Source organism: Anopheles maculipalpis, chromosome 2RL (assembly GCF_943734695.1).
Source record: "Anopheles maculipalpis chromosome 2RL, idAnoMacuDA_375_x, whole genome shotgun sequence".
Lineage (NCBI taxonomy): Eukaryota > Metazoa > Arthropoda > Insecta > Diptera > Culicidae > Anopheles > Anopheles maculipalpis.
The window spans coordinates 5,046,935-5,073,220 of NC_064871.1; the positions used below are offsets into that span (position 1 = coordinate 5,046,935).

The 26,286-nt window shown below is 47.9% G+C and overlaps 6 protein-coding genes across 8 annotated transcripts in view; 3 read left to right on the top strand and 3 right to left on the bottom strand.

Moving 5' to 3' along the window:
- Positions 1-770: 770 nt before the first annotated feature.
- On the bottom strand, positions 771-11,394 carry LOC126556563 (mediator of RNA polymerase II transcription subunit 12). 3 transcript variants are annotated; one of them, XM_050211866.1, is made up of 11 exons: positions 9,534-11,394; positions 8,554-9,245; positions 6,772-8,472; positions 6,495-6,551; positions 5,257-5,341; positions 4,470-5,192; positions 4,219-4,406; positions 3,864-4,146; positions 2,213-3,707; positions 1,003-2,145; positions 771-931 (listed from the first exon to the last, which is right to left on the bottom strand). In XM_050211866.1, the coding sequence occupies exons 1-11, from the start codon at positions 11,385-11,387 to the stop codon at positions 771-773; spliced, it is 8,382 nt and encodes a 2,793-aa protein (XP_050067823.1). In that variant the 5' UTR covers positions 11,388-11,394. The 3 variants fall into 3 exon arrangements, with proteins under 3 accessions (XP_050067823.1, XP_050067822.1, XP_050067825.1); XM_050211865.1 differs by having other exon boundaries at positions 6,483-6,551; XM_050211868.1 differs by lacking the exon at positions 6,495-6,551.
- A 794-nt stretch (positions 11,395-12,188) lies between these two features.
- LOC126559214 (UPF0687 protein C20orf27 homolog) overlaps positions 12,189-26,286 on the bottom strand; it is a 462,937-nt gene continuing 448,839 nt past the window's right edge. Inside the window, exon 2 of the mRNA XM_050215340.1 lies at positions 12,189-12,735. Coding sequence (XP_050071297.1) covers positions 12,189-12,725 — 537 coding nt within the window. The 5' untranslated portion in view covers positions 12,726-12,735. The remainder of the gene's footprint in view (positions 12,736-26,286) is intronic.
- Positions 13,668-16,105, top strand: LOC126557370 (eukaryotic translation initiation factor 2A). Its single transcript, XM_050213114.1, has 2 exons — positions 13,668-13,807; positions 14,191-16,105. Exons 1-2 carry the CDS (start codon positions 13,777-13,779, stop codon positions 16,098-16,100), a joined length of 1,941 nt encoding a protein of 646 aa, XP_050069071.1. The 5' UTR covers positions 13,668-13,776; the 3' UTR covers positions 16,101-16,105.
- On the bottom strand, positions 16,442-16,785 carry LOC126559549 (small integral membrane protein 8). The gene is made up of 2 exons (XM_050215719.1): positions 16,683-16,785; positions 16,442-16,600 (listed from the first exon to the last, which is right to left on the bottom strand). Exons 1-2 carry the CDS (start codon positions 16,782-16,784, stop codon positions 16,445-16,447), a joined length of 258 nt encoding a protein of 85 aa, XP_050071676.1. The 5' UTR covers position 16,785; the 3' UTR covers positions 16,442-16,444.
- On the top strand, positions 17,575-23,369 carry LOC126556725 (girdin). Its single transcript, XM_050212187.1, has 8 exons — positions 17,575-17,627; positions 18,614-19,626; positions 19,695-19,992; positions 20,066-21,829; positions 22,073-22,311; positions 22,380-22,455; positions 22,526-22,809; positions 22,877-23,369. The coding sequence occupies exons 1-8, from the start codon at positions 17,577-17,579 to the stop codon at positions 23,367-23,369; spliced, it is 4,218 nt and encodes a 1,405-aa protein (XP_050068144.1). The 5' UTR covers positions 17,575-17,576.
- Positions 25,016-25,546, top strand: LOC126559368 (probable trafficking protein particle complex subunit 2). Its single transcript, XM_050215517.1, has 2 exons — positions 25,016-25,118; positions 25,214-25,546. Exons 1-2 carry the CDS (start codon positions 25,029-25,031, stop codon positions 25,544-25,546), a joined length of 423 nt encoding a protein of 140 aa, XP_050071474.1. The 5' UTR covers positions 25,016-25,028.

The window sequence follows — 26,286 nt, forward strand, 5'->3', positions numbered from 1 at the left end:
CGCCTCCCTCCATCCGGCCTTACTCATCGCGCGCCGCACGCGCAGTCGTTGCATCTCCTCATCCGAAACCACGATCGGCGGCGGTGTTGACGTCGATGATTCAATCGCTTCGCGAGCGAATGTAAACGTTGTCGGTGCTGCCATTATGCCCGATGACGATAAATGGGGAATTCCTTTTTCGATCGATATTACCTACGGAAACATGGGACGGCACACAAGATTGTGATGAACATTATACGCTCCCACAGTACACTTTCACTCTCGGCGAAGGGAATGAGCAATTTAAACAATTTTTACCTCTGTCTCGTCGTCATCCGTTTCGGAAGCTTCGCCGGCAACAATGTTAGGCGATTTACACTCCATGTCGAACGCGGTAACAAGCTGGAAGCACTACAATTGGTACCGATTTTCCACCGTCGTTTACTACGATTTGTTTACAAGCTGTGAACTGGTTTGTTTACATCCGTTCTGGCGGTTCTGCCCGCAGCTGTCATAGAACGCTGTCAAAGCACGTTCTGGGTGAGTAATATTTAAAACGTAACGTTATTTTGAACCATATTTAACGTGATATTTTTTTTCCAACTTCCGAAACTATATGAAGAATATCGTTACATTTACGTCAGTTTATTGCGTTGCCTCTACTTCGTTACTAAGAAATATATGCGTCTGCTTAAAGTCACAGTGGTAATAAATATATCTACTAGCATGAAGATGCTGCTGCTGTCTTTCTTCACTTCTTTTCATAGTTTGATCGCGTGTTTCATATCTGCTTAATACTGCGGAGGCTGATGAGGATATTGCTGACCCATCATGTTGTTCTGGTTGGGCATCTGGCGCTGCAACTGAGCCACCAGATTGGGCGTTTGCTGCGTGCTCATGCCCTGCCCTTGATTCTGCATCATACCTTGCGCATTACCCCCTTGTCCCATACCTGTAACCATGAAGAAACAGAAGTAAAGTAACACTGCCAACGCCAAAAAATCCCTTTTTCCCATCCCTTACCTGAATGCTGCTGCATTATCAAGCGCATCCGTTGCTGCTGAAACTGTTGCTGATTCTGAGGCATATTACTTCCAACGCCCGGTTTCCCACCCTGCCGTGGGTACGGTGGAACTGCACCTTGATTCACACCCATATTGCTCATCGTTACGTTCGGAGCATGCTGAGCGTACTGACCCCGACCGGCCGCCATTGCTGCAGCGCGTTGTTGCGCCAAGAACTCCGCCTGCGTATTGCGCTGTTGCTGTGCCATCTGATTGAAGTTACCCATCATACCGCCACCCTGTCCACCCTGCTGTCCCATACCCTGGTTGCCGTAGTTAGGATAGTTCTGGTTCACGTTCTGGTACGGTACATTCTGTCCCTGGAACATGCCACCCTGCATACTGCCGGACTGCTGCATATTCTGCATGCCCATACCAGGATTCCCCATGCCCGGATTTCCCATGCCACCAGCATTCGGCATTCCACTGTTCCCACCCATACCACCCTGTCCACCACCCATCGGTGTTGCATTACCGATTCCAGCAGTGACCATACCGCCCGATGTTACCATTCCACTGCCACTTCCTCCCATACCGGTCGCACTTCCACCCATGCCACTGTTTCCCGTCATTCCGCCGGCTCCTCCACCGATACCACCACCACTTCCCATGCCTTGTCCAACCAGCGTTGGGTTCTGCTGCGCACCCATCATGCTCGTCTGTATCATACTGCCACCGGACTGGCCCATAATCGAACCCCCGGTAGTGCCCATCATGGCCGGAGCATTTTGATTCATTATGCCACCGGTCGTTTGTTGGCCCTGAGCCCCCTGCTGAGCTCCCATCATGCCACCGGCGTTCATACCCTGGGCGCCCATTACCGCACCACCACCCCCGGTTGCACCAATGCCAGCGTTCCCACCGGCCATGGCCGGATTCATCGGTCCCATGCCCGCCTGTGCGCCGACAATCGGATTGCCCGGCATACCGGCACGCAGTGGACCACGCATGAACTGTTGTTGCTGAGGATTGCGCTGCGGTTGCTGCTGTTGCTGCATGAAACTTGCCGGATGACCCGAGTTGATGGGCAGCTTGGAGCGTAGCATGTTCGAGAGAGCTTGCTTCGAGTTGGTGTTCAACTGTGGCCGATCGAACCGATTCACTAGAAGGAGTAGTAGAATTTTCGCTAAAAGATTCTAAACAGACAACACAAACCAATCGATACTTACTCGTTGCTTGACCCATGCCGGAATAGAACATTTGTTGCTGCTGTTGTTGTTGCTGTTGCAGCTGCTGCTGTGTCTGTGGTCCTTGCTGCGCACCTTGCTGAGGTCCTTGTTGAGGGACTTGCTGTTGTGATGTCTGCTGAGCTTGCTGGGGCGTTGGCTGCTGTTGTTGCTGTTGTTGTTGCTGCTGTTGTTGAACTTGTGGTTGAGGTTGTTGCTGTTGTTGTTGCTGTTGCTGCTGCTGTTGTTGTTGCTGTTGTTGCTGTTGCTGGTGTTGTTGTTGCATGGAACCGTATCCGCCCCACTGCTGATTGCCTCCCTGCTGTTGAGCCAACTGTGCCATAGGGTTTACGTTTCCGACGAAGCCCATATTTGGATTGCCTTGAGGTTGCTGTTGCTGCTGTTGTTGCTGAACTTGTTGCTGTGCTTGTTGCGCTTGCTGAGGTTGTTGTTGCTGTGGAGCTTGTTGCTGTTGTTGCTGCTGTTGTTGTTGTTGTTGCTGCTGTTGGCTCAACATTCCACCGGCCATTCCACCACCCAGTGCACCCATACCCCCTTGCATTCCTCCAATATTTCCTTGCCCAACCAGTTGGCCCGGGTTGGCTTGACCGTACTGTTGTTGCATGTGTTGTTGGCTCATCGAGTTCATCGGTCCGCCCATTTGCATGGATCCCATGTTGTTGTTTTGCATCTGCTGCAGCGTTTGCTGCGGTGTCATGCCAACCTGCTGTTGCTGTGGTTGTTGCGATCCAAGCTGCTGCTGCTGTTGTTGCAGTGCTGATTGTTGCTGCTGAGAAATGTTCGGTTGTTGCTGTTGTTGCATCATCATTTGATTCTGTTGCTGCTGTTGCTGTTGTTGTTGTAGCTGTTGTTGTTGCTGTAGCTGTTGAAGTTGTTGTTGTTGCTGTAAGTGTTGTTGTTGTTGAGCCTGTTGTTGTTGCAGGTGCAACTGTTGTTGCTGTTGTTGCTGCAAGTGTTGTTGTTGTTGCAATGTTTGCTGCTGCATCTGTTGCTGTTGTTGCTGTTGTTGTTGCTGCTGCTGCTGTTGTTGCATTTGCTGCAATTGCTGAGGCCCTGCAGCAGTTTGCGGTACAATCGCTGGCATAATCGGTTGCTGTTGTGGCTGGCTTTGCTGTACCTGTGCCGCTGGCGTTGCTTTGGGTTTTCTTTTGCGAGTCGTTTTGCTCTTCTTGGAGCCCGTACTTGGTGCCGGCGATTGATCGGATGAAGGTGTGTCAGCTTTCATGTCGTCTTTAAGCTTGTCGGGCAACGGATCTACTTCCTCGGGTGGTAAAGGAAGCGGTTCGTAGTAGTAGCTGCTCGGTTTGTACAGACTGTGCGTGTGGTACTTTAGCAAACGATGTGTTTCTTCGTACGCTAATGGTTTACGTTCGATTTTCACCGCTCCAAACCAAGCCCAGGACAGGGGTGCCGGATTTTTGTGACCTTCCAAGAGATCCCACACGCTCACACGCTGCTTATCGCCTAATCGCAGGCCCTACACGGAAGCAAAGGTGAACAAAGCGTTACAAACAGGACAAGCTTTTTAACCATTTAGCGGAAATAGGGGCAAGTGTGCCACGTTAAGCAATGTACGCTGTAATTTAATTAACCGTTCGTTCAAGGTCAGAGCATATCAGAAAACAATACTTACGTTCTTCTTTTCGATACTGTCAATAGCGATTTTATTGCCCTTGGCATCCGTGGACGAACCGGCCGAATCGCACGTTAGTACCTCGCACGTTTGCTTTGCCAGTGGCAACAGCTGGCGTACGTATTTGATCGAAGGGCCATTTTTATCGCCAAGCTCCTTGCGCAGTTTCTTCATGAGATTGGTGTACAATTTCTTGTTCTCATCGCGCTCCGTCTGGCTGTCGCTGACCAGCGTTGAATGTATCAATGTGGCCAACATATCGAGCGTTGTAGTAAAGAGTTCTCTGTAGAATATACAAAAAAAAACAGCCGCCATAAGCCTGAAATTCCTTCCATTAGTTCAACAAGATACTTACGAATTGTTGCTTAAATCAATCACACCCTGGCTGATGAGCTGGGCAAACAAAATCGCCCAGTCCGTTGTAGAGGTGGCATTTTTCATTATTGCATCGAATAGTCCTCCAACAAGCGAGTAACGCAATTGCAGTGCATCGAGCATCTTCTCAAATCCACAAGGATCTTCAATGCCTCCGATGGTTTCGAGCTATGGTGAAACGTAGAAGCATATCAACAAGAGTACCTACAATAACCAATGAAGTTTACTCACACTTTGGTCCCGATTCTGTAGGAATTGCGATAACTGAGAGTACAATGATTGCAGCAATCCCTCCTTCTGCTCATCCTGACCCTTCAAACATGTCAGCACCAATCCCAAGAATGGTTGATGGTTCAGTTGAGAAGACTTTTTACCCCCAAAGGTACTACCATTCGAGCTAACCGAACTGTTACTATTCGCTCCATGGTTGTGGCTGTTATTGTTGCTACTACTATTACCCCCATTGCCATCTTTGTGCTTGCTAAACATGCTCGTGCTTTCCAACACTTGGCCCGATACTTTTAAAATTCTTCCCTGAACCGCACTCGGCAGCTTCGAAACCAATGGAGCCACCAACCAGGTGGAAGGTTTGATCTTTTCTTGCTTCACCTCCGGATTGCTTAGCACAAACTCATTCACGCGAAACACATCGATAGCGGCCCTTGCAACCATATCCAACCAGTTGGACAAATCCGGCGAGCTGCAGTTAGTCTGCTTAAACATGAGCTGCAAATCAAGCCAGGATATGCGCAATGACCATTGCTCCAGATTTTCCAGTATGCGTACAATGATCGCCTTCTGGTCCAGTTCGGCGATTAGATTGGATTCGTGCTCCGGATAGCAGATCATGTGCAGCAATCGTTGTGCTTGCTTCGCTGTTAAAAGATTATCAATCAGCATACCGTGCTGACACAGTTCTTCCGCATGTTGAAGGCAACGTTCCAGGACCCATTCCTAAAGCGACGAGAGAAATTAATCATTAGCAGAATAGGATAAGACGAAAACCGCGTGAACTTACCTGGGAACATATTTGGCGAAGCACATGTTGCGCGAAATCCGACAAACTAGTCGCGTTCTCCTGATTCAGATGTGAGTTCTGTTGCCTAATATGAATGACGATATTACAAACACACAACATTTAAGACCTCGCGTACTGAAGTTTTTTTTAAACACATTTTAGCACAAAAGAAAACCGTGATGGGGTGAATGGAAAAGAAAAACGATAGATCAGGGATGGGTAAAGAACAGCAAACAACAGAATAGAAATGGAAGGACGACAATAAACCAGGACTATTCCCATAATGCAGCAATATCATCCAATACAGTGAATTCCAAAATATGTTCTCTACGTTGGGGAAAGATTATTTTGGTTGTGAAGGTCCCGATTAAAACTTTAAACGATTCGCTAACGTGAAATAGATACCGAAGGAAATTCCGGTTAGGCTCACATTGAAGTCCAAATCGTACTGAATTATGGTTCCGTCAATCGAGCAAATATTTTTTCAAAAGACTGCAGAAGATCATAAGCTTTAGAACTTCTCACGTGACTATTTGCAATTTCACGGGAATATTTTAAAAAGTACTCGAATTTAACAATTCTGTTTATGTCTTAACAATGGTTTAATTATTAATTCATGATCACGAAAGATGAGGCCTGTATGAGGTCCATATTTTGGAACATACTGTATAAGATTAAATGAACACACAATGAACCATTCATGAGCTCTAAACGATTACAGTCGGATCGAAATTCATTCTCCTCGTTTTGTACAATAGGACTGAGAATTGTACACTTCGTAGTTTGATTGATCGTGTATTAAAAATAAATGAAATTACAAATTCTACAGTAATGCCTGCAAACAAAATGATGTGATGATAGATAGTAGTAGAAATGTTCGTCACAAATCATTGCAGCACCAAACAGCAAACAAACAAACCACCAATGAAAAGGGTGAAGAAGTGCAAAACCTCATGACAAAGCGACGTGCTTTTGCTTTTTTTTCCATCCATTTCGGCTTCTAGCGCCCTCTTGGCTCTTCGATTAAAACCCACGACGTGACGTGCGCGAAAAACCGACTAAATGACGATCGCAAGCGATACAACACACATGGGGAGGGCAGGGCGAGGGAGGAGAAGTGTAGCGTAGCGTGGGACATACACAAATCAAAAACAAAAGTACAAAAATCAAACATAGACCATAATACTAAAGCAAAAACACAACCAAACGAACTCAAACGCGGCAAACCATTCGCACACCTGCTAGAGTATAATCGAGCGGATGCGGTTGGAGACATATCCCCCAGTTCGATCATCCTAAATCAGGAACCAAGAAAAATAAGAAAAAAATATCGATTGAAAAACACAACAGCGTTAACTAAGTCGAAACCAAACATGGAAATGGAAAACCAATATAACGATTTATCGCTACCAAATTGACTCTCTAAAATATCGATCTCTTTTTTTCCGGGAGGTGGCCTGCTCAATGCCCTAAGAGGCATTTAATTCGATTGGGGTGTGTGTGTGCAGTACTTACGATACATCCAGCATCGATTCATCCGGATTCCCAAGTATGGAGAGATCGCTTGTCCCCAGAATGTGACTCAAATCACCCGAACCAGCCATACTCTTCGGTGTGCTGCCCGGATGTACCGGTGTGTTGAGTCCACTTCGCTTTCCGGTACCAAATATCGACGAAACCTTGTGTGCGGTTGCATCACCCACCACGAGAATGCCCTTCAGCACGGCCAGCACCGGTGCTACGCCAATGTTTTTGTGTGCCGCCGCTAGCAGATGCCGGTCGCAGCTTAGCTTGATGTTGTGCGCGTTACCGACCGTTATTGGATTGGGTGATGTGCTGACCGAGTACAAACCCGGCTGTGGACATTCGATCGTTTTGAACAGACGCAGCAGCAGATGACAGGACAGTCGAGCGCCTGCTTCAATTTCTGGCGTCGTTTCACCCCGTCCTTTGCAGGCTTGCACCAGCGATGGAAGGGCCACGTGTGCGACAAAGTTCTCCAGCGAAAAGCAATGTCTCGCCACCAGGATGCTCGTAAACACGGACAGTGCGTTGTGGATGTTCGTATTCTGGACGTCCACCTGTGTCAACACGTCCACATAGTAGCCGGCATCACGGTTCGAACCGCACAGAGCAATCAACACACCGAGCCATTCCGTGCTGAGCGAATTGCAGCACGCCGTAAGCTCGGCACACATCGCCGCAATATCGTTCAGACAATCGTTGTCGATGTCACGCGTAACTGCTACCACGGCGTTACACACAAAGCTGTAACGGTTGGAGGCAGATTCGTTCAGCTGCCTTGCCCAGCCACTTTCTATCTTTCCACCACGCCGTGGATTGGTGATGATTTCGATCATAAACTGCGGATTGTACGTATGTGCGGAGGGCGTTGGCTGGAGCGGGGTGTACAAAGCTTGCTTAATCTTCGGGTATGCATTGTGAAACGGTTCCTGCTGGGGACGGGATTTTAGCGACGAACAGGCCGAATACAGATCGTACAGATAGGCCAGAATGCACCGCTCCGCCGAACTACAATCGCTCGGATTGCTGACGTGCTTCACAATGCGACACAGTCCTTCGAAGATTGCGGTCGTTTGTTCCTGGGATAGCAACAGACAGCAATGGTACCGTCTCAGCACACCCACCACGTACAGACTGAGCGAGGTCGTGTAGCTACGCACCAGCGCCATCGAACTTTTGCCGATCAACTGCAACTCCACTTCGGGCAGCTCACGCAAAATCTGTATGCAGGTATCGATCAGTCCGTAAATGTTGAACGCCGACTCCATCAGATCGAACAGGAACGCGACGTGCTCCTGCACCGGAAGATAGTTGCTGTTGCCGATGGCAAACGCGTTCAGCATTTCCTGCACCTGTACCGCACACTGCCAGGTGACGACGTGCTGGTCAAAGTACGACATCGCCTGACATTTGTTCGACGTGGACTCGAAGTTAAACTCGCTGCGCGAATGTTTCTTCACTTTGCCACCTTCGGCCACATCGATGCTGAACTTTTTCGAAAACAATTTACAGATTTCCTTGGACATTTTCTTCACCGCGTGCTTCTTTTCATCCCGCTCCTTTCCCACACCGTACAGCAGGATGTAGCGCTGATTGCAGTCGTGCTGGGAGATGGGATCATCCTGGCAAAGTGGGAAGTGTTCCGTGTACAGGAAGTGACGGCTTGAAGACTCCGCTTTACCCAGTCCCGTTCTGCAAAAGGAAAAATAATTGAAAGCATTAATCAATTCATATCTTTTGAGTTTATATAGAAAGTTATTTATGATAACTTACACAGAAGGAGCTGCATGTTCCGGATCTTTCGGACTGTCCGGTGCATCCATCGAGTTTTGCTGATCCTCCTTAATGTGCTGCAACAGCTTGTCCAGATCGTCATCCACGTTCGAATCATCCAAATCTTCCAGTTTTGCCTTAAAATCCGTTTGTAAGACATCATCTTCCATGCCGCCGCCATTGTTGGGCGAAGAACTAGTGGCCGGTTTGTTCGAAATTGGCCCAGTGCCGAGTCCTGCATTACAAATCCCATGGCTATCGAGTGACAACATACCACCGGCACCCGTCAGCAGATCTCCACGCGATATTAAACAACACATGTAAGCATCGTGCGAGAACACATCGTGACGGATAAGCTCACTGAATAAATGTACGAGATTTGTAAACTGAGATTTGTTCTGTGAACTGCCCGCTTCCTCCAGGACCGGTGCATCGTGATCTAGGAAGTTCATCAGAATATGCTGAAATACGGGTTGACCTCCATTTAGCCCGCTGCCCGACAGCACCGAGTCTTTATCATCCGAATTGTTTAAATTGTTGGTGTAGCTATCGTTCTCTAGTGCCGTCAACACTTCGTTCTGCCGTTTATCAAGCAGCCAGGCCACGACCATCGCTCGGTGTTCTCCCCAACGCTGCCACGAGACGGCCCACTCGCAAAGAATCTTCACAATCGAAGAATCTTGTTCCACGTTCTGAAACAAAAAGAGATTACATTATTTCGCGTATGCAGTGATAATTGAACTCTGCATTTTCATGTTCATCTATAGTTCTTTTGAATTTTCATGTTCATCTGACGTCCCTCAGGGCATTGTTTAAAGTAATCTCCTCCTATTTATCAATGATGTATCTTCCATACTTTCACTTTCTAAACCTTCTTCTTGTATTCCCTTGAGGTACTCTGACTCCTTGTATAGTCTGATTGGCAAACAATTATAAGAATAATAATTCCGCCAAAAAACTAGTGAGAAAGTGAAACTTACGTATTCAAACTGCTTCGTTGCGGCATCTTTCCCATCCGCTGCTCCACCGGCCACCCCATTACCTTGTCCACTACTGCCACCAGTTCCGGCACTACTTTCCGTGGGTTTTATCTGTTGCACCTGAAACGGTGGAAATATCTTCGAGTACAACGAGTCGAGCGAATTGTTTGAATCCATCCGATCGAAACAGTGTCCATCGAGCGCGTCTAGTGTGGCCAATATTTTCAGGCTAGCGTTCCCAGCCGCCGTTTGCCACTTGTCGATGCACCAGCGTGATTCGGCGTGCCTCGAGCGCACCTTAATGCTTTCCTCAGCCTCGAAAAGTTGCCGACGAATGTCTTCGTTCGATTGCTCGTACCGGGTTGGCATCGGTAAGGCGGATGGTGCTACTGGCAGATGATCCAGTGGACTGCCAGAAAGCACGGACGAGGAACGTGTTTCACCGACTCCACACCACACAAGCGCAGTTGGACATTCGAGCGTTATGACCTGCAGAATGGACGATAGCTGCAGCACTACATCCCGATGATGGGAACAATGCAGATATTCGGTGAAAATCATCTCGTACGGATTCACCTTCGGTGGCACGGTATCTGCAGGTTGCGCTCCCGAACCGGTCGTGCCCTCTTTGGATGGTTTGTCATGCTGCTTTTCCTGTTTACCATCGGACATCTCAATTGACGCTGGTTTCCCATTTCCGTCCGAATCGGATGAATTCAGATTGATGTTGTGACTCTCGGCCATTTGATTTATGAGTTGGGCCAACTTTTTCGACACCGCGTACGCCAGCCGACGACAGAAGCGTTCTGATTGGACAAAGTCGTACAAATACTGCATGGCCAGCGGGAGATAAATTCTCAGCAAACCATCGTCCGCGTTCGGGGAAGACTTCATCTTTTCCAGCAAATCGATAATCCAGTTCAGAAACTCCTGCTTGTCCAACAATCCTTCCTCGTACATGTACTTGCACAGCTGGGTACTGTAGCTCCACTGTCTCTGTGCTATCCGTTGCTCTTCTTGTGGGGAAATCGGTTGCTGCTGCTGTTGCTGTTGTTGCTGCTGTCCGTGTATCTGTCCACCGACAGGATTTCCACCAGCTGGACTATGCATGCTACCGGCCGGACTGGATAGCGGTGGCGGAATGGTTGACGGATTCGTTCCTCCAGCCCCAGAACCCATTCCAAGACCGCCGCTAGCACCGCCCATTCCACTCGAACTTCCCGTACCACCTGTGGACGGTTTCTCCTGCAGCGGACCCTGATGGTAGTGCTCGTGTAGCTTCGGTACGAGATCCTTCATGAACTTTATCATCGTACCGGTCCACTCGGTGGCCGGATCGGGCATTTGACGCTTCTTTATCTTTGCCTCGGACACCGCTACCGTGTACGCCGAGCTGAGCTTAATGAACCAAGAGGCCCGCTGCATTGTGACCTGATTTTCGCACAGCATGGCAAATATTTCCTCCTTTTTGTTGAACGACGGAGCTTTCTTCGCCAAACTGCTCAATGGTTTCGTACCAGCCAGATCTTTGAACCACGTATCAAGGGTCGTTTTGTTACGCGCAGTTACCGGCCAGAAGTTGTCCTTCGGGTTGATCTGTTGCTTCTTTCGACCGGAGTCCGGTAGTGTCATCAGTTCCTCCTTCTTCGCTAGAATCGCATTAAAGTAGGCACCGACCTTACTTGCCGAAACGTTGCAGTTGCGAGCGGTACCGAACTCTTCGGACAGTTTGTGTTCGGTCGCGAAACCATGTTTAACGTGCGTGGACGTTAGCTCATCTTCGCGTTGCTTCGCTTCCTGCGGGTACACGTCCGGTGGCCCCAGTCGGGGCCGTTTCAGCGGTCGCATATTCATTGTGTGGCGTGGTGCACTGCCGCTACTGCTCAGCTGATTGTAAAATAAGGAAGCTGTGGCGCGGTGGGGTTTTGATTACGACGGTGATGCGGAATCACACACACGGGAAGATTGTTCTTCACACCACTGGCGTTGGGCAAACTACCAGTGGATGCTAGTTCCCAAGGGAAACCCCATTCGCATTTGTACCCTTTTCCACCATCAGCCGGTACGCCACTGCACGCAAAACACACTTAGCGGACACTTTTCTACCTAGCTAATCACCACATTTCGCCGGATTCGATTGGTTACACAAGAAAAACGAGAAATTAAAAGCCAAATTCGTGCCAAGAGGCGATCGAAGAAAACAAAATATGGCTGCCGGATGATGACAGTTGCAATTGTGTGCAAAGGCCAGGTTCGACCATGCGTTAATTTATTCTACGGGATTGTTTACTTTCGTAGCGGGTCCGAATAATCGAGCAACAACATTGTGCGTTCAGCCCGAATAAAGCAATCACGATTGAGTTACTGCACTTTCCGTGAGTGTCGTTTTGTAAACAAATCACTCAAAACCACGCGACGGTACACCGCGGTGTCGCGGCTCCCGCAAACAAGGTCAAGCCCCTATTTTTCCATCTTTTTTCCCTTTTAGCTCGCTAGCAAAATTTTTTCTCGCAAGCCAATCAAGCAACACTTCTCGCAATCAATCTTAAGGCAGGGGGAAAGCAAAGCAACGAGAGCACGATTTGTTTAAAGAGCTTGGAAAATTTATTACGCTATCAAGTTGGAAGTAAAAATACACAATGCGCGTACATCACCTTACTTTTCCTTCGCAAATCCCTGCCAATCGGACATTTCCGATTCCTCGTCCGTTTTCTCTACCCCGATACAGTGGATTCCATTCCGAAGCATTGGCGTGCCTTTACCCTTGCCTAGCACACGTGCGACCAAGATCAATTCCAACCGCCGTTCAGACTCTTCTTTACCACATAAATGCAAATGTTCCTTCAACAGTTTCTCCTTGTGAGCGAAAAACTCGATTGTTACAGCAAAGTGTTCCACACCCTTCACATCGACGGTACGGGAAGGAAACTCCAGCAGTCTACAGTGCACGTTCGGGACAGCGACATCCTGCGCCACGAACGCACTATTGCCGTCGACCTTAAAACCCGCATCCTTTATGGCCTGTGCCGGCACATTCAGCTCGATGCGGTAACGATGATTTATCTGCAGAAATCCCAAGTGTACGGTCAGGGTCGTTCCATCGGGGGCGACTTGGTAGATAATGCTGTTATCGTGCAATCCGTCGTTTATCACCGCCTGGTCGAAATGGACATGATGGGGCGAGTCAACCATTCTTGTCAGCCTGCAAATATGATAGCTTCGTTAACAAAAAAAAGCGCAACACGTGATGGACAACGAAGACGCGCGCCCCAAAAAATGGGGCCAAACGCTGATTGATGCTATCCATTACCGTACCTTAAATAAGCGGCGTGTCCTGTGCAGTCAAGTGGAAGGAATGATTCGCTGACGAAGAATCGACCAAGTTACCAAGTTGTTCTGCTCGCTGTTGATGACCTCTTTGCCGGACTTCTTTTCTTGCAGCGTGTATTTGGTTATTTTAAGAACACGCAATCTCATCACACACCGTCCTCGCCGACGCACCGCTGGTTTGTGATGGTAAGTGGCCGATCTGAGACATTGTTAACTTTCAAGTGGACAGAACAGTATCGGCGAAGAGCAATAATGAAGCGTAAATAATGCTTTGCATAAATCACTATCTTACGAACGGACACAGGGCATTGTTCCGACTGCTATTGTACGTATTTTTGCCAAATCAAATTAAGCTGTGATTCAACGAACATCAACAACAAGCGGAACGAACTGGAAACTGGAACGCATCGTTGTAATGCTACAAAATGTGAAGTTGTTCACTATTTTATCATGTAATATTGAGGAAAAAGCTGCCCGGAATGCAATCTATTTTGGAAAACAAAGATTTTAAAAACAAATTAGATAAAACAAGAATTTCTATTGTTCCTCATCCACCCTGTTGAAGTAGAAAACGTTCCGAGCGTTCAACCGTGTGCCGTAAACGTAACCAGCCATGTAAACTATCATCAGGATGACGATACAAAATGACGGTTTGGCAAAACAAATCGTGTTTACAGGGAAATATCAAGAATTTCTTCTAATTACATGCCGAAAATATTTGGCAAACATCACTTATCACCGTTAAACAGTAAATCATCTGTCTCACTCAATGGTTGTTCCGATTATCGCATGAATCGCTCCGAATTAACCTTCCAAATCGCTTGGTGTCATTCCCATAGTCGAAGTTAATAAGAACAAGAAGAAGAAACTTCAGTCGAAAAATCGAAATCGTCACCAAAGGGCTACGTGAACAATGGCGAGCGGAAATACTCCTACACTAGCGTGTAAGTAACCTTTAAATGAATTTCATCATACTCTGGAATCTCGGAGCATGTAACTCACGGCCAGGACGATGCAGAACTCCCGGTTATGGGCGGCTATGTGGGGTACCGAGTGCCATGCCGGGAGCATGCCACTTGGAAACACGCGACTGGCAGCAGACTTGAAGGCTGCGGATGTTTCACGTTCACGGTGACGTCACAGATGATCGTTTCTGGCGTGTAGCGAAGATCGTGAATGTTTTGCACGATCGTTTCATTTTTTCCACAAGTTTTGGGGGATTGGCCCCCCGGTCCAACTGACCTTGTTGTAACCTACAAAGTGTCACACTAATCCTTCTGTCTCCTCTTTATCTGTCTTTCCCCTTTCGTTTTCCCCCTGCCAACAGTGCGATCCGCGAAAGGAGTTGAAGTGTGGAAGACCGAACAACAGAAACAACAGCTCACATTTCTTCCGGACGCGAGGTTTACTCCCGACCAGAGTAAATCTTGCCGCGCTATTGTTTATAGCCCCGACGGACGATTTCTAGCCTGGGCCAATGGTTCGACGGTGCAGCTGTGCCGGGTGGGGCCCGGCGGTTGGAAGGCACACGCGTCCCTCCCCCGTCCGAAAGCCTGCCATCTGCTATTTTCCCCGCTCAGCAACTACCTAATGACGTGGGAAGTGTACACCGAAAATCCGACGGAGACGCCGAAGGAGAAACCAAATCTGTTCATCTACCGGGCGGAAACGGGCGAGGAGGTGTTCTCCATCATCCAGAAGCGTCACCAGGACTGGCAGATGCACTGGAGCTGCGACGAAAGCATTGCCGCTCTGTTGGTCGGCGGAGAGGCACTCTTCTATGAACATGGCCCATCCGGGCCCGGCTTTGGCCAGGTGGTGAAGCGTTTCGGCAGCCTCCGGAACGGGGGTATCTCGGTTGCACCGGGACCCTCGCCACCGCACATCGGTGTCTACATGCCGGGCACGAAGGGTGCCCCATCGATGTGCCGGCTGTTCAAGTATCCGAACCTGGAGCTGAACCAACCGGTCGCGTCGAAAAGCTTCTTCCAAGCGGACAAGGTAGACATGATGTGGAACCGGAAGGGCACCGGGTTGATACTGATGACCAGCACCGATGTCGACACGTCCGGTGTGTCCTACTACGGCAAGCAGGCACTGCACTACATGACTCCCAAGGGCGATTCGTGCGGCATTCAGCTGAAAGCGGAAGGGCCCATCCACGATGTGGCCTGGAGCCCCAAATCGACCGAGTTTTGTGTGGTGTACGGTTTCATGCCTGCCCAGGCTACGCTGTTCAATCTGAAGTGTGACATAGTGTACGAGTTCGAACCGGGCAACAGGAACTCGATCTTCTACAACGATTTCGGCAATCTGATCCTGTTTGGAGGGTTCGGAAACTTGCCCGGGTACATCGAGACGTGGGATCTGCCGAGGCGTAAAAAGCTGGCCAGCTTTAAAGCGCCCGATACGACGTTGCTTGAGTGGCATCCGGCAGGGGACAAATTCCTGACCGCTACGACGGCACCACGTCTTCGCATGTCGAACGGCTTCAAAGTTTGGCACTATTCGGGCGCCCTGTTCGGCGAGTACGATTGGTCCGGGGAGCTGCTGGAAGTCATCTGGCAGAAGTACCCACCGGGCACGTACAAAGAACCGGCCATTTCGGACGAGAAAATTGAGGGCATTGTGTCCGCCACACCCGTTGCCAGCAAGCAGAAATACATTCCGCCCGGTGCACGGGGCCATGTTACCGTTACGGCCAGCGGAGAAACCATCGACGTGAGACCACCGATCCCGGGACTTCCGGTCGGGTACCGTTCTGCCGTGCAGATTAAAAACAGCAGAAAGAGCAAGAAAGCTGCCAACAAAGCAGCAGCAGCGGCGGCTGCTGCTACTTCCTCCCCTGCAAATGAGGGGGTAACGGGTGGAGAAACCACCACGAGTGTGGCCGCTCCCCTGCCCGCTGCTTCCAAAAAGCAGACGGCAAAGAAAAACGCTAAAAACAACCATGCCAATACCGGTGATTTGGCCAATGGAAACGCCACCACTACCAACAACACCAAGTCGAGCGGTGGTTCTGCGACGAACGATGGGGACACCCGGCCGCAGAAAGCATCACCCACCGGTGATCCGAACAAGGATAAAAAAATTAAAGCAATCCACAAGAAGCTGAAGGACATTAAGGTGCTAAAGGAGAAGCACGAGCGTGGTGAATCGCTCGTGCCGACGCAGATTGCAAAAATGAACTCCGAAAGCCAATTGATGAAGGAGCTCGAAACGCTAAAGGTGGCCTGAAGCGGAAAAGCGCACAATTTTAAAGCCTTTTCCCTCGAAGCCTCTTTCGTGTACAGTTTTCCACTGGCCAGCAGGCAACCCAGCCAAGGCCCCCTCACACAGCCACATGGTGTACCTAATGACGACGATAGCTCCTGGAAGCAGAAAGTGCCCCCCGCCGCAGCAGTATCGACATCGACACGACACGTGTAGCGAATATTTTTGATAATACTTTTCCCTTCCTTCCAAACATCCAAGCACCACCAGAAACGGTTACGGCGGCAGTGGAAGTCTTACCGGTGAAATAAAGCTTACTTTACAAGAAAACGGAACCGCAACTACATAATCCAATTCTTGACAGCGTTTTATTCCCATTTCGATTTCCGCTTCACAAACACTTCCTTGCCGTCTTCCTGTACTGCCGTGTAGTAGCCTAAACCTTCATACTTGGATCGCATGTAGGCAATGTAACCGAACGTGATGCTAAGGCAAACGAGTCCGATTCCCATCACAACGACATTCTGCACATGAAAATAAAGCACCGATTGAGAAAGGGCCATTTAGTGGATACGGCAACTCACAATAATTCAGCTTTATACGTACGGGTTTAGCATACAGTTCGAAATTAATGGCCCGGAATACGTTTGTGGAACGCATGGAACGGATACCGTCGCCGGGGGCGGCTTCTTTGGGTTTTTCACTCATCCTGTGTCTAGTGCAGCTCAATGTGTGATTATTCAATCGCACCTCTCGCTTTGAATTGCAAGCGAAAACAAACATAAAAAAGCACAAATTCAATTTAATTTAATGTCCTTCGAGTAGTTATGCCACAAGCCAAGGCGACAATTATTTAAAATTCATTTTCCACACTCCAATAACCATTTTCCCAGTTTCAACCTCTCACCTGTTCACTATTATTTTGATTTTCCGCACTTTATTTTCACAAACATACACACACATGCATACACATCGCTCCACGCACAGGTTGACAGTTCGCTGTCACAACACACAAGCCCCCATTTGACAGTTGGACGCACCTTGGCTGTGGAACAGGTTTGCCACAAGAAGAGCCAGAAAGCGAAAGGTTGCGCGGAGAAGCACAAACGCACAGACACCAGAAAAAAGCTTCACTGCTGTTGCTGTTGCTGCTCGCGAAAAACGTAAAACGGATCAAACAACATCCTCTGGGAAAGTGGGAAAAAACACAACACAAGTGGTACGGGCGTCGAAAATGCGACACACCTGTGATCGGTGGTGTTGAATCGCACAATCCCTGGAAAACTATGATTATCCAAGTTACCTTCCCCGTAGCAAGATCGATCGACGAAGGTAGTTGCTAAATGTAGCAACGAAGGGAAAGAAAGATTTGCTGTGGCCGTCGTTGCCTTCGTCGTCGTTGTTGTTGTTGAGTGTGTGTTTTTGTTTCGTGAGTGTGTGATTTTTCATTTTAATTTCGTTTGGATTCCTGTGTATTTTCCCCGTGTGTATCGAAGAAAAATGTCGTCCAGTGAGATTGAAGAGTTTGTGAACGGGGCGCTCGTTTCTTGGGTAAGTACGAGGGGACGGGTTAAGGCTTGGCGAGAAGAAGATGGGGGAGAAGCGAAGCGAAGTAAAAAAAAACTCCACGCTCGCCTACTTTGCAATCAACCAACACCCCTTCCAATAATACCAGCGAATCTGCCAAGTCAGGCCAGTTTTCCCATTTTTTTCTTCTCTCTACTTCACACGGGAATGCGCTCCACAATACGTGAGACAAATCAAAATTCCCTCTTTTTGCATATTGTTTTGGGGGGCGTTTAATAAACGGTCATACCACTTCCAGATTCCCTAATCTATCGCGTCGAACGCAATTAATTGCACCAAATGTGCCAACATTCCCATGCCTGCCCAATGAATCCCAGCTCTATAAAGATGAGACGTGTTTTCTTGATTTTTTCGCAATTCTTTCTCCCTTGCGTGGAGGGATTTTTTTTATTTTCGTTTTCCACACTCACAGTCTTTACGGCATTAAAAATAGAGCCCACCCCCCCATTCTCGTTCCAATGATAAATAAGCGTAGCAAAGAGAGTAGTAAAAACACACCGCATTCGAATCTCCAGTCAAGACAGGCGCTGCAAAACGGACACAGCAGCAGCTGGGTAATGTCTTGCTGGTTCAAAAGCACTTCACTCCCAACCAACCAACACAAAACATAAGCAGCATGGTTTCGTTTTGTGGTGAACGGCCTCGCATTTGTTCGCATTGATGGATGGTATTTGACCCTTTTCCTAACAAATGCACTTGTGCCGAAGTAGAATGGAAAGGTAAAGTGGGTAGTGGTGGGGAAAACCCGACACCACAGCCTAGCTAAAGATGTATTTTGCTGGTTTGTCGCGCTTCTGGGTCGACACCGTTCGCCGACACCGGCGATTGCGCGAAGAAAATTATAAATTCGAATGCCATTTCGCAAATACAACACAAACACACCGAATGAAATCTTCCAAAAACGGCGGACTCTGTTATCACTGTCTTTTTTTTCTCTCTCTCCTCCGTAGATTGAATCGTGCTTACCGCGGCATGAAATAATTGCCGGATACGTGTCACTGCTTGATGGTACGATACTGCACAGCGTCTACCTACAGATTGATCCCGAACCGCAGCATCATCCGGCAAAGATTCGCGGCACCGCGGAAGTGCTGACCTCGCTCGCTGCCGCCCGCACACGCAACTTTGACGCGATCGTCAAGAATCTACGCAATCTGTACGATGAAGAGCTTTGCCAAACGATACTGGCCCTACCGGACTGTTCCGTGTTGGGGCATTCGCCCGAATCGAGGGCCGGACTGGAGCAGATGAAACTGCTCATTACCTTACTGCTCGGTGCGGCCGTCCAGTGTCCGAACAAGGAAATATTTATCGCCCGAATCAAAGAGCTGGACGTGAACACGCAGCATGCAATCGTGGAGGTGATTAAGCAGGTGACGGACAGTCAAACACTCGTCCTGACGCAGGAATCGTTGGACCAATTGTCCCCGGAACTGATGTGCAAACATCTCGTCCGGTTAGCGAAGGAACGCGATCAGTATCACGGAAAGTGGATGTCCTCCTTCATCACGGACAGCGAGCAGCAAGCGCTGGTCAACAGTTCCAGCTCAAAAAGTAGCCTCCACAATGCATCATCTGCTTCGACAAGTACGGCCAACACACCATCCACCACCTCGGAGAACAATCATCTCGCGGTGGAGTTGGCCGATTACAAATCGAAACTTCGAAAGTTGCGCCAAGAGTTGGAGGAGAAATCGGAACTCCTTATGGAGGTAAAGGAGGAGCTGGATCACAAATGCAACCAGTACGAAAAGCTGCGCACAGAAAGCCAGGACTGGTACTCGGAGTCACGCCGTGCCGCAGCCTATCGGGATGAGGTGGACGTGCTCCGGGAACGTTCCGAACGAGCAGATCGGCTCGAGATTGAAGTACAAAAATTGCGTGAAAAGTTATCCGATGCTGAGTTTTATAAGACCCGCGTTGAGGAACTTCGCGAAGACAACCGGATGCTGTTGGAAACAAAGTAAGTAACTATCTCGCCTAGTGCCCAGAATGCTTCTTTTGACTCAAGTGTTTTTCTTTATCTTTCAGAGAAATGCTCGAAGAACAGCTGGCACGGTCGCGTAAGCGTAGCGATCAGGTGATGACACTCGAGGCGGAAATAATCAAGTTCAAGCAGCTGATGAACGATATGACACTGGAGCGAGATGTGGACAAGAGCAAGCTGCAAGAATTGCTGGAGGAAAATGTGCAACTGCAGCTAGCGACGAAGAATCTTATGGCCGGCCCCGATGCGAACATTGCGAATCAGGCCCAATCCGACACGGATACGGACGATTTACCTTCGAACGATAACAGTCTCTCGGAGCAGCTAACCACGAATGCTCAAGTAAGTGATTTCATTGGAAGAGTAAATTCAGTCATTGTAAATACATTTCGTATGTGTTTTTCTCTTTGCCTAGACTCGTGCCCTCAAGTTGGAGTTGGAAAATCGGCGATTGTTGGCCGCATTGGACAGCCTGAAGGAATCCTCTTTCCATGAAAATTCCAACAAAATTCTGGAGCTGGAAAAGGACAAGAAAAAGCTCTCGCTCCGTCTAGACCAAACGCAGGAAAATTGTAACCGGCTGGTGCAGCAAAACAGTGAGCTAGAGAACGTGTTCAAAAATGCGCTCGAAGAAAACAAAAAGCTCCAGGATGCGATCGATTCCAAGCAGCAAATGATCGATCGACAAACGCACGACCGTGAGCTGGATCGGATCCGGCAGATCGATCTGGAAAAGCAAATCGAATCCCTCACGAAGGATAAGCAGCGGGTGCAGAATCTGTTCGAAAGCATTCAGCGCCGTACGATCGATCTAGAGCGTTCGATCGACACCAAGAGCAAGGAAAGTGTGCAGCTGAACGAACGACTGAAAGATCTCGAAGATGTGCGTAAGGAGGTGTACGATTTGCGGGGCAAGTGTGCTACGGTCGAGCGGGAAAACGTGAATCTCAACAAGGAGCTCGTCAAGTACAAGGAAGTGTTGGAAAAGTGTGAACATGATCTGGACACGGTTGGCGGACAGCTGGAAGCGAAGGAGAAGGAAATCGAACAGCTGGCTAAGCAGGTGCAGGAAGGTTCGGATGTGCTGGTGAAGCTGCAGGAGCTAGAGAAGGAAAATCAGGAACTACTTTCCCAGCAGAAGATGCACTCCGATACGATTGCCACGCTGCAGAAGGATCTGTACGATGGCACGATGGCAACGAAGAAGGTCAAACAAAGCCTGGAACGGCTAGGACTGAACGATACCGAGCTCGAGCGGAACGACATGAACGTGGAGGTGTTTGTCGAGAAGCTGTGTAAGAATCCGGAATCGTTCAAAACGGTCCGCGAGATTGTGCTGAATGTGGTGGGCAAGGATCAGGGAAGCGGACTGTCCGGTGGCACAAAATCGGCCGACATTTGTGTACTTTGCCATCGGCAGGAGATCTACACGGTGGAGAAGAACATAGAATTTTCTAACTGCGATGAAACACCATCCGATAACGCGACAAACTCATCCGAGCTGGACCAAAAGTTGGATCAATTAAAGCAAGAGCACGCTTCCCTGCTTGCTGTACAGGAATCGTTGCAGGAGGAAAACGCTCGCCAGAAGGTAAAGGAGGCAACACTCGGTTCGCAGATAGCATCGCTCAACACGCAGCACATAGCATTGCAGCTGGCCAACTCACAGCTAGCCGTCGAGAAGGACATGCTCGTGAAACAGGTGGAAGCGAAGCGTCAGCAGTACGAATCGTTGCAGCACGACTATGTCACGCTGCAGTGTCTGCACGAGCAACTCAGCAGCGATTACGATACGCTGAACGGTGAGAAGGAACTGCTGAAGAATACGATCCGTGACCTGAAAACGGAGAATCGCGATCTCCGAGAGCGAACGGTAGCACTCGAGCGAAAGATCGAGGAACTCCAGACGGAACAGCACTCGATGAAGGATGGACTGACAAACTTGAACAATTTGCGAGCCGAGCATTCGAAGCTGAAGGACGACTTTCGGTGTCTGTTTACGACGAGCGAACGATTGAAGCAAGACTACAAAAATTGTCACGATCAGTATCGTGCATTCCGGACGGAGAACAGCCGATTGAAGCTGCGTAACACAGAGCTGTCCGGGGAGCTGACGAACAAAAAGGAGCAAATCAGTAACCTGGAGATTGAGTACACCAAAATAAACCAAAGATGCGAGGTAAGTGACAATACGCCAGTTAGCCGTAACACTAGAATATAAATATAGGTAAGTGTAGGAGGTAAGTGTGTGGAGTAGTCGACCTTGCCATCGTTCGACCGTGGGTGTGGAGCTGGCTCCGAAACCGGTTTCACTTATTTCTGGAGCTGGTTCTGGCATCGAAGCCGTTTTTCCCAACACGAAAAGACGAGGCATCCAATTGGAAAAGATGTAAAATAATCATATTTCTTGCTGTTCCTGCAGATGTTGCTTAACATGAACGCCAGCCTGGACATTGATCGGCGCACACTAATGGACCACGTGTCTCAGATCCTCGCCCAGTACCAGGAGCTGTTGGCTCACTCGCTGGAGGACAAGCAGCACTACCATGACGAGGAGAAGAACTTCACCGACAAGCTGAACAACCTGAACCGCCAGAAGGAAAAGTTAGAGGAAAAGATAATGGAACACTACCGGAAGCTGGACAGTTGCTCGCCGAAAAAGTAAGTATTTGTAAAGGGTAAATTGTAATTGTTATAAAATATTGATAAATTTAATGTAAAATTTTCAGAAAACCGTTTGGATTGAATCTGGTAAAGAAAATGCGCCGCGCTGGATCAGAACTGATGAATCGCGTCCCGAATAGGGTGAGTAATAAGCATTCCCATTCCCGATGAATTTCTTTCTAAATAGTGGTTTAATTCTTCCAAAATTCAGAATCGTCGTTCGTGGGTGGAAGAACAACGTCTCACCCAAAGTCAGTGTCTTTCCATGGGCTCAGAATCGGGTGGCAACGAATCGGACAACAGTATCGAGGAACCCAATTCGGTCGCATCCGATACGAACCTGCTACAGCGTGGATCACAACTCCGTCAAAGTCTCCAGAGGAAGCCAAACAATGAAGCACTGAATGCGACTCTGCTTCGAGGTGGAATTCGCAGCAGTCTGCAGGCCTCCCGAAGGGATGATGTGAATCCTGCCCATAGAAACAGCTTCCAGGGGTAAGTGTGTAACTACCCGTAGGAAGATGGCTTCGATTGTCTTTACTTGCTGGAATTCACTTTACAGGTTTGATACGGCGACCGATGCCTTAAACCTAGGCACGGCTGGTACTCGCCGTACGGTGTACCTGGACGATAAGATCGTCAACTCCGGCTCAAGCACACCGACCGGTGGTGTGGCCGTAAATCCATCTCCTCCTCCATCCATCTCTACACCGCCCCCTCCACCACCGCCCCGCACAGATCAGAACAGCGGTGGAACCACCACTTCCGCCAGCCAGACGAACTCATCGGCGGAGCCTACGTTCGTACTGTTGAACAGAATTTCAACCACAACGACCACACTAAAGACGGAGACCACGTCCAACCTGCTGCCCGGTAGCGCACAACAGATGGAGGTAAGCGGTAACCCGTCCGGAGCTCCCAATGCCGGTTCAACGGCACTCTGTGGCATGGAGGACAGTAACAAAAAGGACTCCAATGGTAACAATAGCAATAAGAAGAAAGCGGAACCGAAGAACAGAGACAGCGCGATATGGTACGAGTATGGGTGTGTATGAAACGGTTCCCGTGTACACCATAGTGTGTAAGCATTTATATTACGAAACCGACGCATTGCATTGCTAAACGTAAATGTACGAGCAGTATTGTAGTAGAAGCAGAGCGAGAGAGAGAAACGAGATAGTTCGAGAAAGGATACAAGATGGGCCTAGCATTTTGACTGACGACGGCCCATTTTGCTGATGATGAAACGGAAGAAGTTTGGACATTGGCTCTCGATTCCCCCCTAGGCAAGGTGGATGTACTTTCTTAACACTCTAAGCGGACAGAACGCTCGTTCGTTCATTCCGTTCATATAGCCTATTTACCCAGTTAACAAGTGCTTTAACATACAATACCACACAGGACATACAAATTATTGGCATAGCAACTCAGCGTAGTAGGCGTGTTGTGAAGAACAAAGTTAATTTAAATAAGTTTATATTCGTCACGTGCGCGTGTGTGACGGCGCAATGTTTGATCGTTGCTCCCAATGTGTGCAGCTGTCCATTGTACTCATCGCTTTATCCCAAGTGCTTAACGTAATCTCCTTTTCCCTATACAACGAATCCTTTGCTGTATTATGAAACGTGAGGAATCTCTTGAAAAGTATCTCCAACTTTTTTTAACTATTTTTTATATACATTATATTATGACTATGACTATGACTGTGTTTTAAATGTTCCATATCTTTCGCTCTCCCATTGTTCGACTAATGTATGAACTAAGCTGTAAGCCGTTTTTATATGCCGCGCCCCCGACCTTATCATTGGGTGCGATAGAATGGAAAGGTAGTGCAAAACCATCACCACCAACCAACCAACAACGAATACCACTAACATATTTTCGTTTTGTCTTGTGATAACACTTAACCGCGCCTTTATGTTTGCTTCCCTTTTTACCATTCAGTGTTAGTGTTTTGTGTGAAAAAAATCCAATTCCCTCGGGATTGCAGTGCCTGCAGAGGCATACAAAAACATGTTCATACTCCGAGATCCCGGTTCTCAATAGGACGTAGGACGAAACAAATCAAAATTATACCAGTAGGATAGTAGCCTATATGCTTCCTTTGCATTGTGAGAACATGTGAGACAATATGAATGCGTTTGGTAGAAATGTATCATATTTTTGTGAGGCATAAACCGCCGGTAGTTAGAGAGAAGCTGATGATTCACCATTGCCGTTATTAGCATTTGTATTTAATACTTTTTTTTAGACACTAAATGATCAAACATCGTGCAGGATGTAGAGTGAGAGGATTTTAAGCGAAATAAAAGAGTAAAATAAGTACACACAAGTGTTTGTATTATTTTTTAATTCAGAAAAGTAAATACACGCGAGCTTTAAGTTGTGCAAACGATTTAACAAAAAATTAACGAAAATAAATATTTTTCAAATGATTGCGCGTAGTAGAAACCACCCTGATTGTCAGGCGTCCGTGTACAGTTTCTTCTTTGTTTCTCAGAGGGTAGAGGAAACGTATACCAGTGCCCAGTCAAACACGTCAAGCTACCAGAAGCGTTGATATATATTTATTCTGCGAACAGATACACGTCACGTCTTATGGAACGAACTAGCTATCCGTTTGCCACAAATGTAAATAAACAAATGCGAGTCATATTCATATAAAGCCGTGCTGGTGGCTGGAAAGATCACTTTTGATAAGGAATTTGGTGAAAATGAGCAGCAGCTACTATTTTGCAATCGTTGGTCACAACGATAATCCCATATTCGAGACGGAGTTCGTCACAGTAAACAAGGAGGCCAAGGTAAATCGTATATTAGGAGCCAGCGAGCAACTTTAGGTGCAGCAGTGTCGATATTAAAACTTTCCCTTCCTCCTTATTGCTTTCACCCGGCGCAGAAAGAGGATCATCGCCATCTGAACCAATTTATTGCACACGCCGCACTAGACCTGATCGACGAGCACAAATGGAAAACCAACAACACGTACCTGAAATCGATTGATAAATTTAATCAATGGTTCGTGTCGGGCTTTGTCACGGCGAGCCATCTGCGGTTCGTGATGGTGCACGACAACCGGAACGATGACGGTATCAAGAACTTCTTCAACGAGATGTACGAAACGTACATAAAGTATCTGATGAATCCGTTCTACATGCCCAACACACCGATCAAGTCGCTGGCGTTCGAGAAGAAGGCACAACTGTACGGGAAAAAGTTCCTCGGAACGTAGGAAGGGCACCATTTGGGGGAGGAGGATGGATGGATTGTTTTCCGGATGCATTCGATATAATTATTAATAGGCTATAAAGAATCTAACTTAACTTAAGTATTTTTGCTATAACAGTTGGTACGAAAAATGCATTCGAAAAAGAAAAGAAAGATTTGAAGCATTTATATGTACAACGTTATCAAATGTATAATTTGATAAAGTAAACTAACAATTTAATTTACCAATTATCAGTATTTGCATCAAGCGTACGCACCGATGTTCCTTTCGTTACCGGAAGAGTGTGTGTATGTGTGCATACTTGTTTGTGTTCTTTTTTTTATATATTCCTTTTAACAGTCAAGCGACACGATAAAAAGTGTGTCCTTTTCATTTGCCCGATAAATGGTTTGAAGCTTTACTCAACGATCAAACCAAAGGGAAAAGAACACGATAAAAATAAACCCAATTCGCGGAGATGCGGGGTGAATGATGTGTGTGTGTGTGTCTGCGGTCAGGAAGGGGTTGTTAGGACTACGTGTATCTATGTGTGTGTGTGTGTGTGTGTGTGTGTGTGTGGGTGTCCTTTTGCTCCTGCCCATCGAAGCAGAACTAATTTGGTTTATCCGGTTACGGTTGAGGAAAAAAATCTCGATACGGACGATTCCAATATACCATATCCGTGCGAAGGCAAGCGACGACCACATATACACTCATTTGCCCTTCGAAACCCTCGGGATACGCCGCCACATGTATGTGTGTGT

Coding starts and splice junctions, on each gene's coding strand:
- LOC126556725 (XM_050212187.1), top strand. CDS start 17,577: ATGTCGTCCAGTGAGATTGAAGAGTTTGTGAACGGGGCGCTCGTTTCT. Junction 19,627..19,694: donor CGGATGCTGTTGGAAACAAA/GTAAGTAACTAT, acceptor TTTATCTTTCAG/AGAAATGCTCGAAGAACAGC. Junction 19,993..20,065: donor AGCTAACCACGAATGCTCAA/GTAAGTGATTTC, acceptor CTCTTTGCCTAG/ACTCGTGCCCTCAAGTTGGA.
- LOC126559368 (XM_050215517.1), top strand. CDS start 25,029: ATGAGCAGCAGCTACTATTTTGCAATCGTTGGTCACAACGATAATCCC. Junction 25,119..25,213: donor CAGTAAACAAGGAGGCCAAG/GTAAATCGTATA, acceptor CACCCGGCGCAG/AAAGAGGATCATCGCCATCT.
- LOC126557370 (XM_050213114.1), top strand. CDS start 13,777: ATGGCGAGCGGAAATACTCCTACACTAGCGT. Junction 13,808..14,190: donor AAATACTCCTACACTAGCGT/GTAAGTAACCTT, acceptor CCCTGCCAACAG/TGCGATCCGCGAAAGGAGTT.
- LOC126556563 (XM_050211865.1), bottom strand. CDS start 11,387: ATGAATATGCGACCGCTGAAACGGCCCCGACTGGGGCCACCGGACGTG. Junction 4,407..4,469: donor TACAGAATCGGGACCAAAGT/GTGAGTAAACTT, acceptor GTTTCACCATAG/CTCGAAACCATCGGAGGCAT. Junction 2,146..2,212: donor CGGCATGGGTCAAGCAACGA/GTAAGTATCGAT, acceptor TACTCCTTCTAG/TGAATCGGTTCGATCGGCCA.
- LOC126559549 (XM_050215719.1), bottom strand. CDS start 16,784: ATGAGTGAAAAACCCAAAGAAGCCGCCCCCGGCGACGGTATCCGTTCC. Junction 16,601..16,682: donor TCGAACTGTATGCTAAACCC/GTACGTATAAAG, acceptor TTTCATGTGCAG/AATGTCGTTGTGATGGGAAT.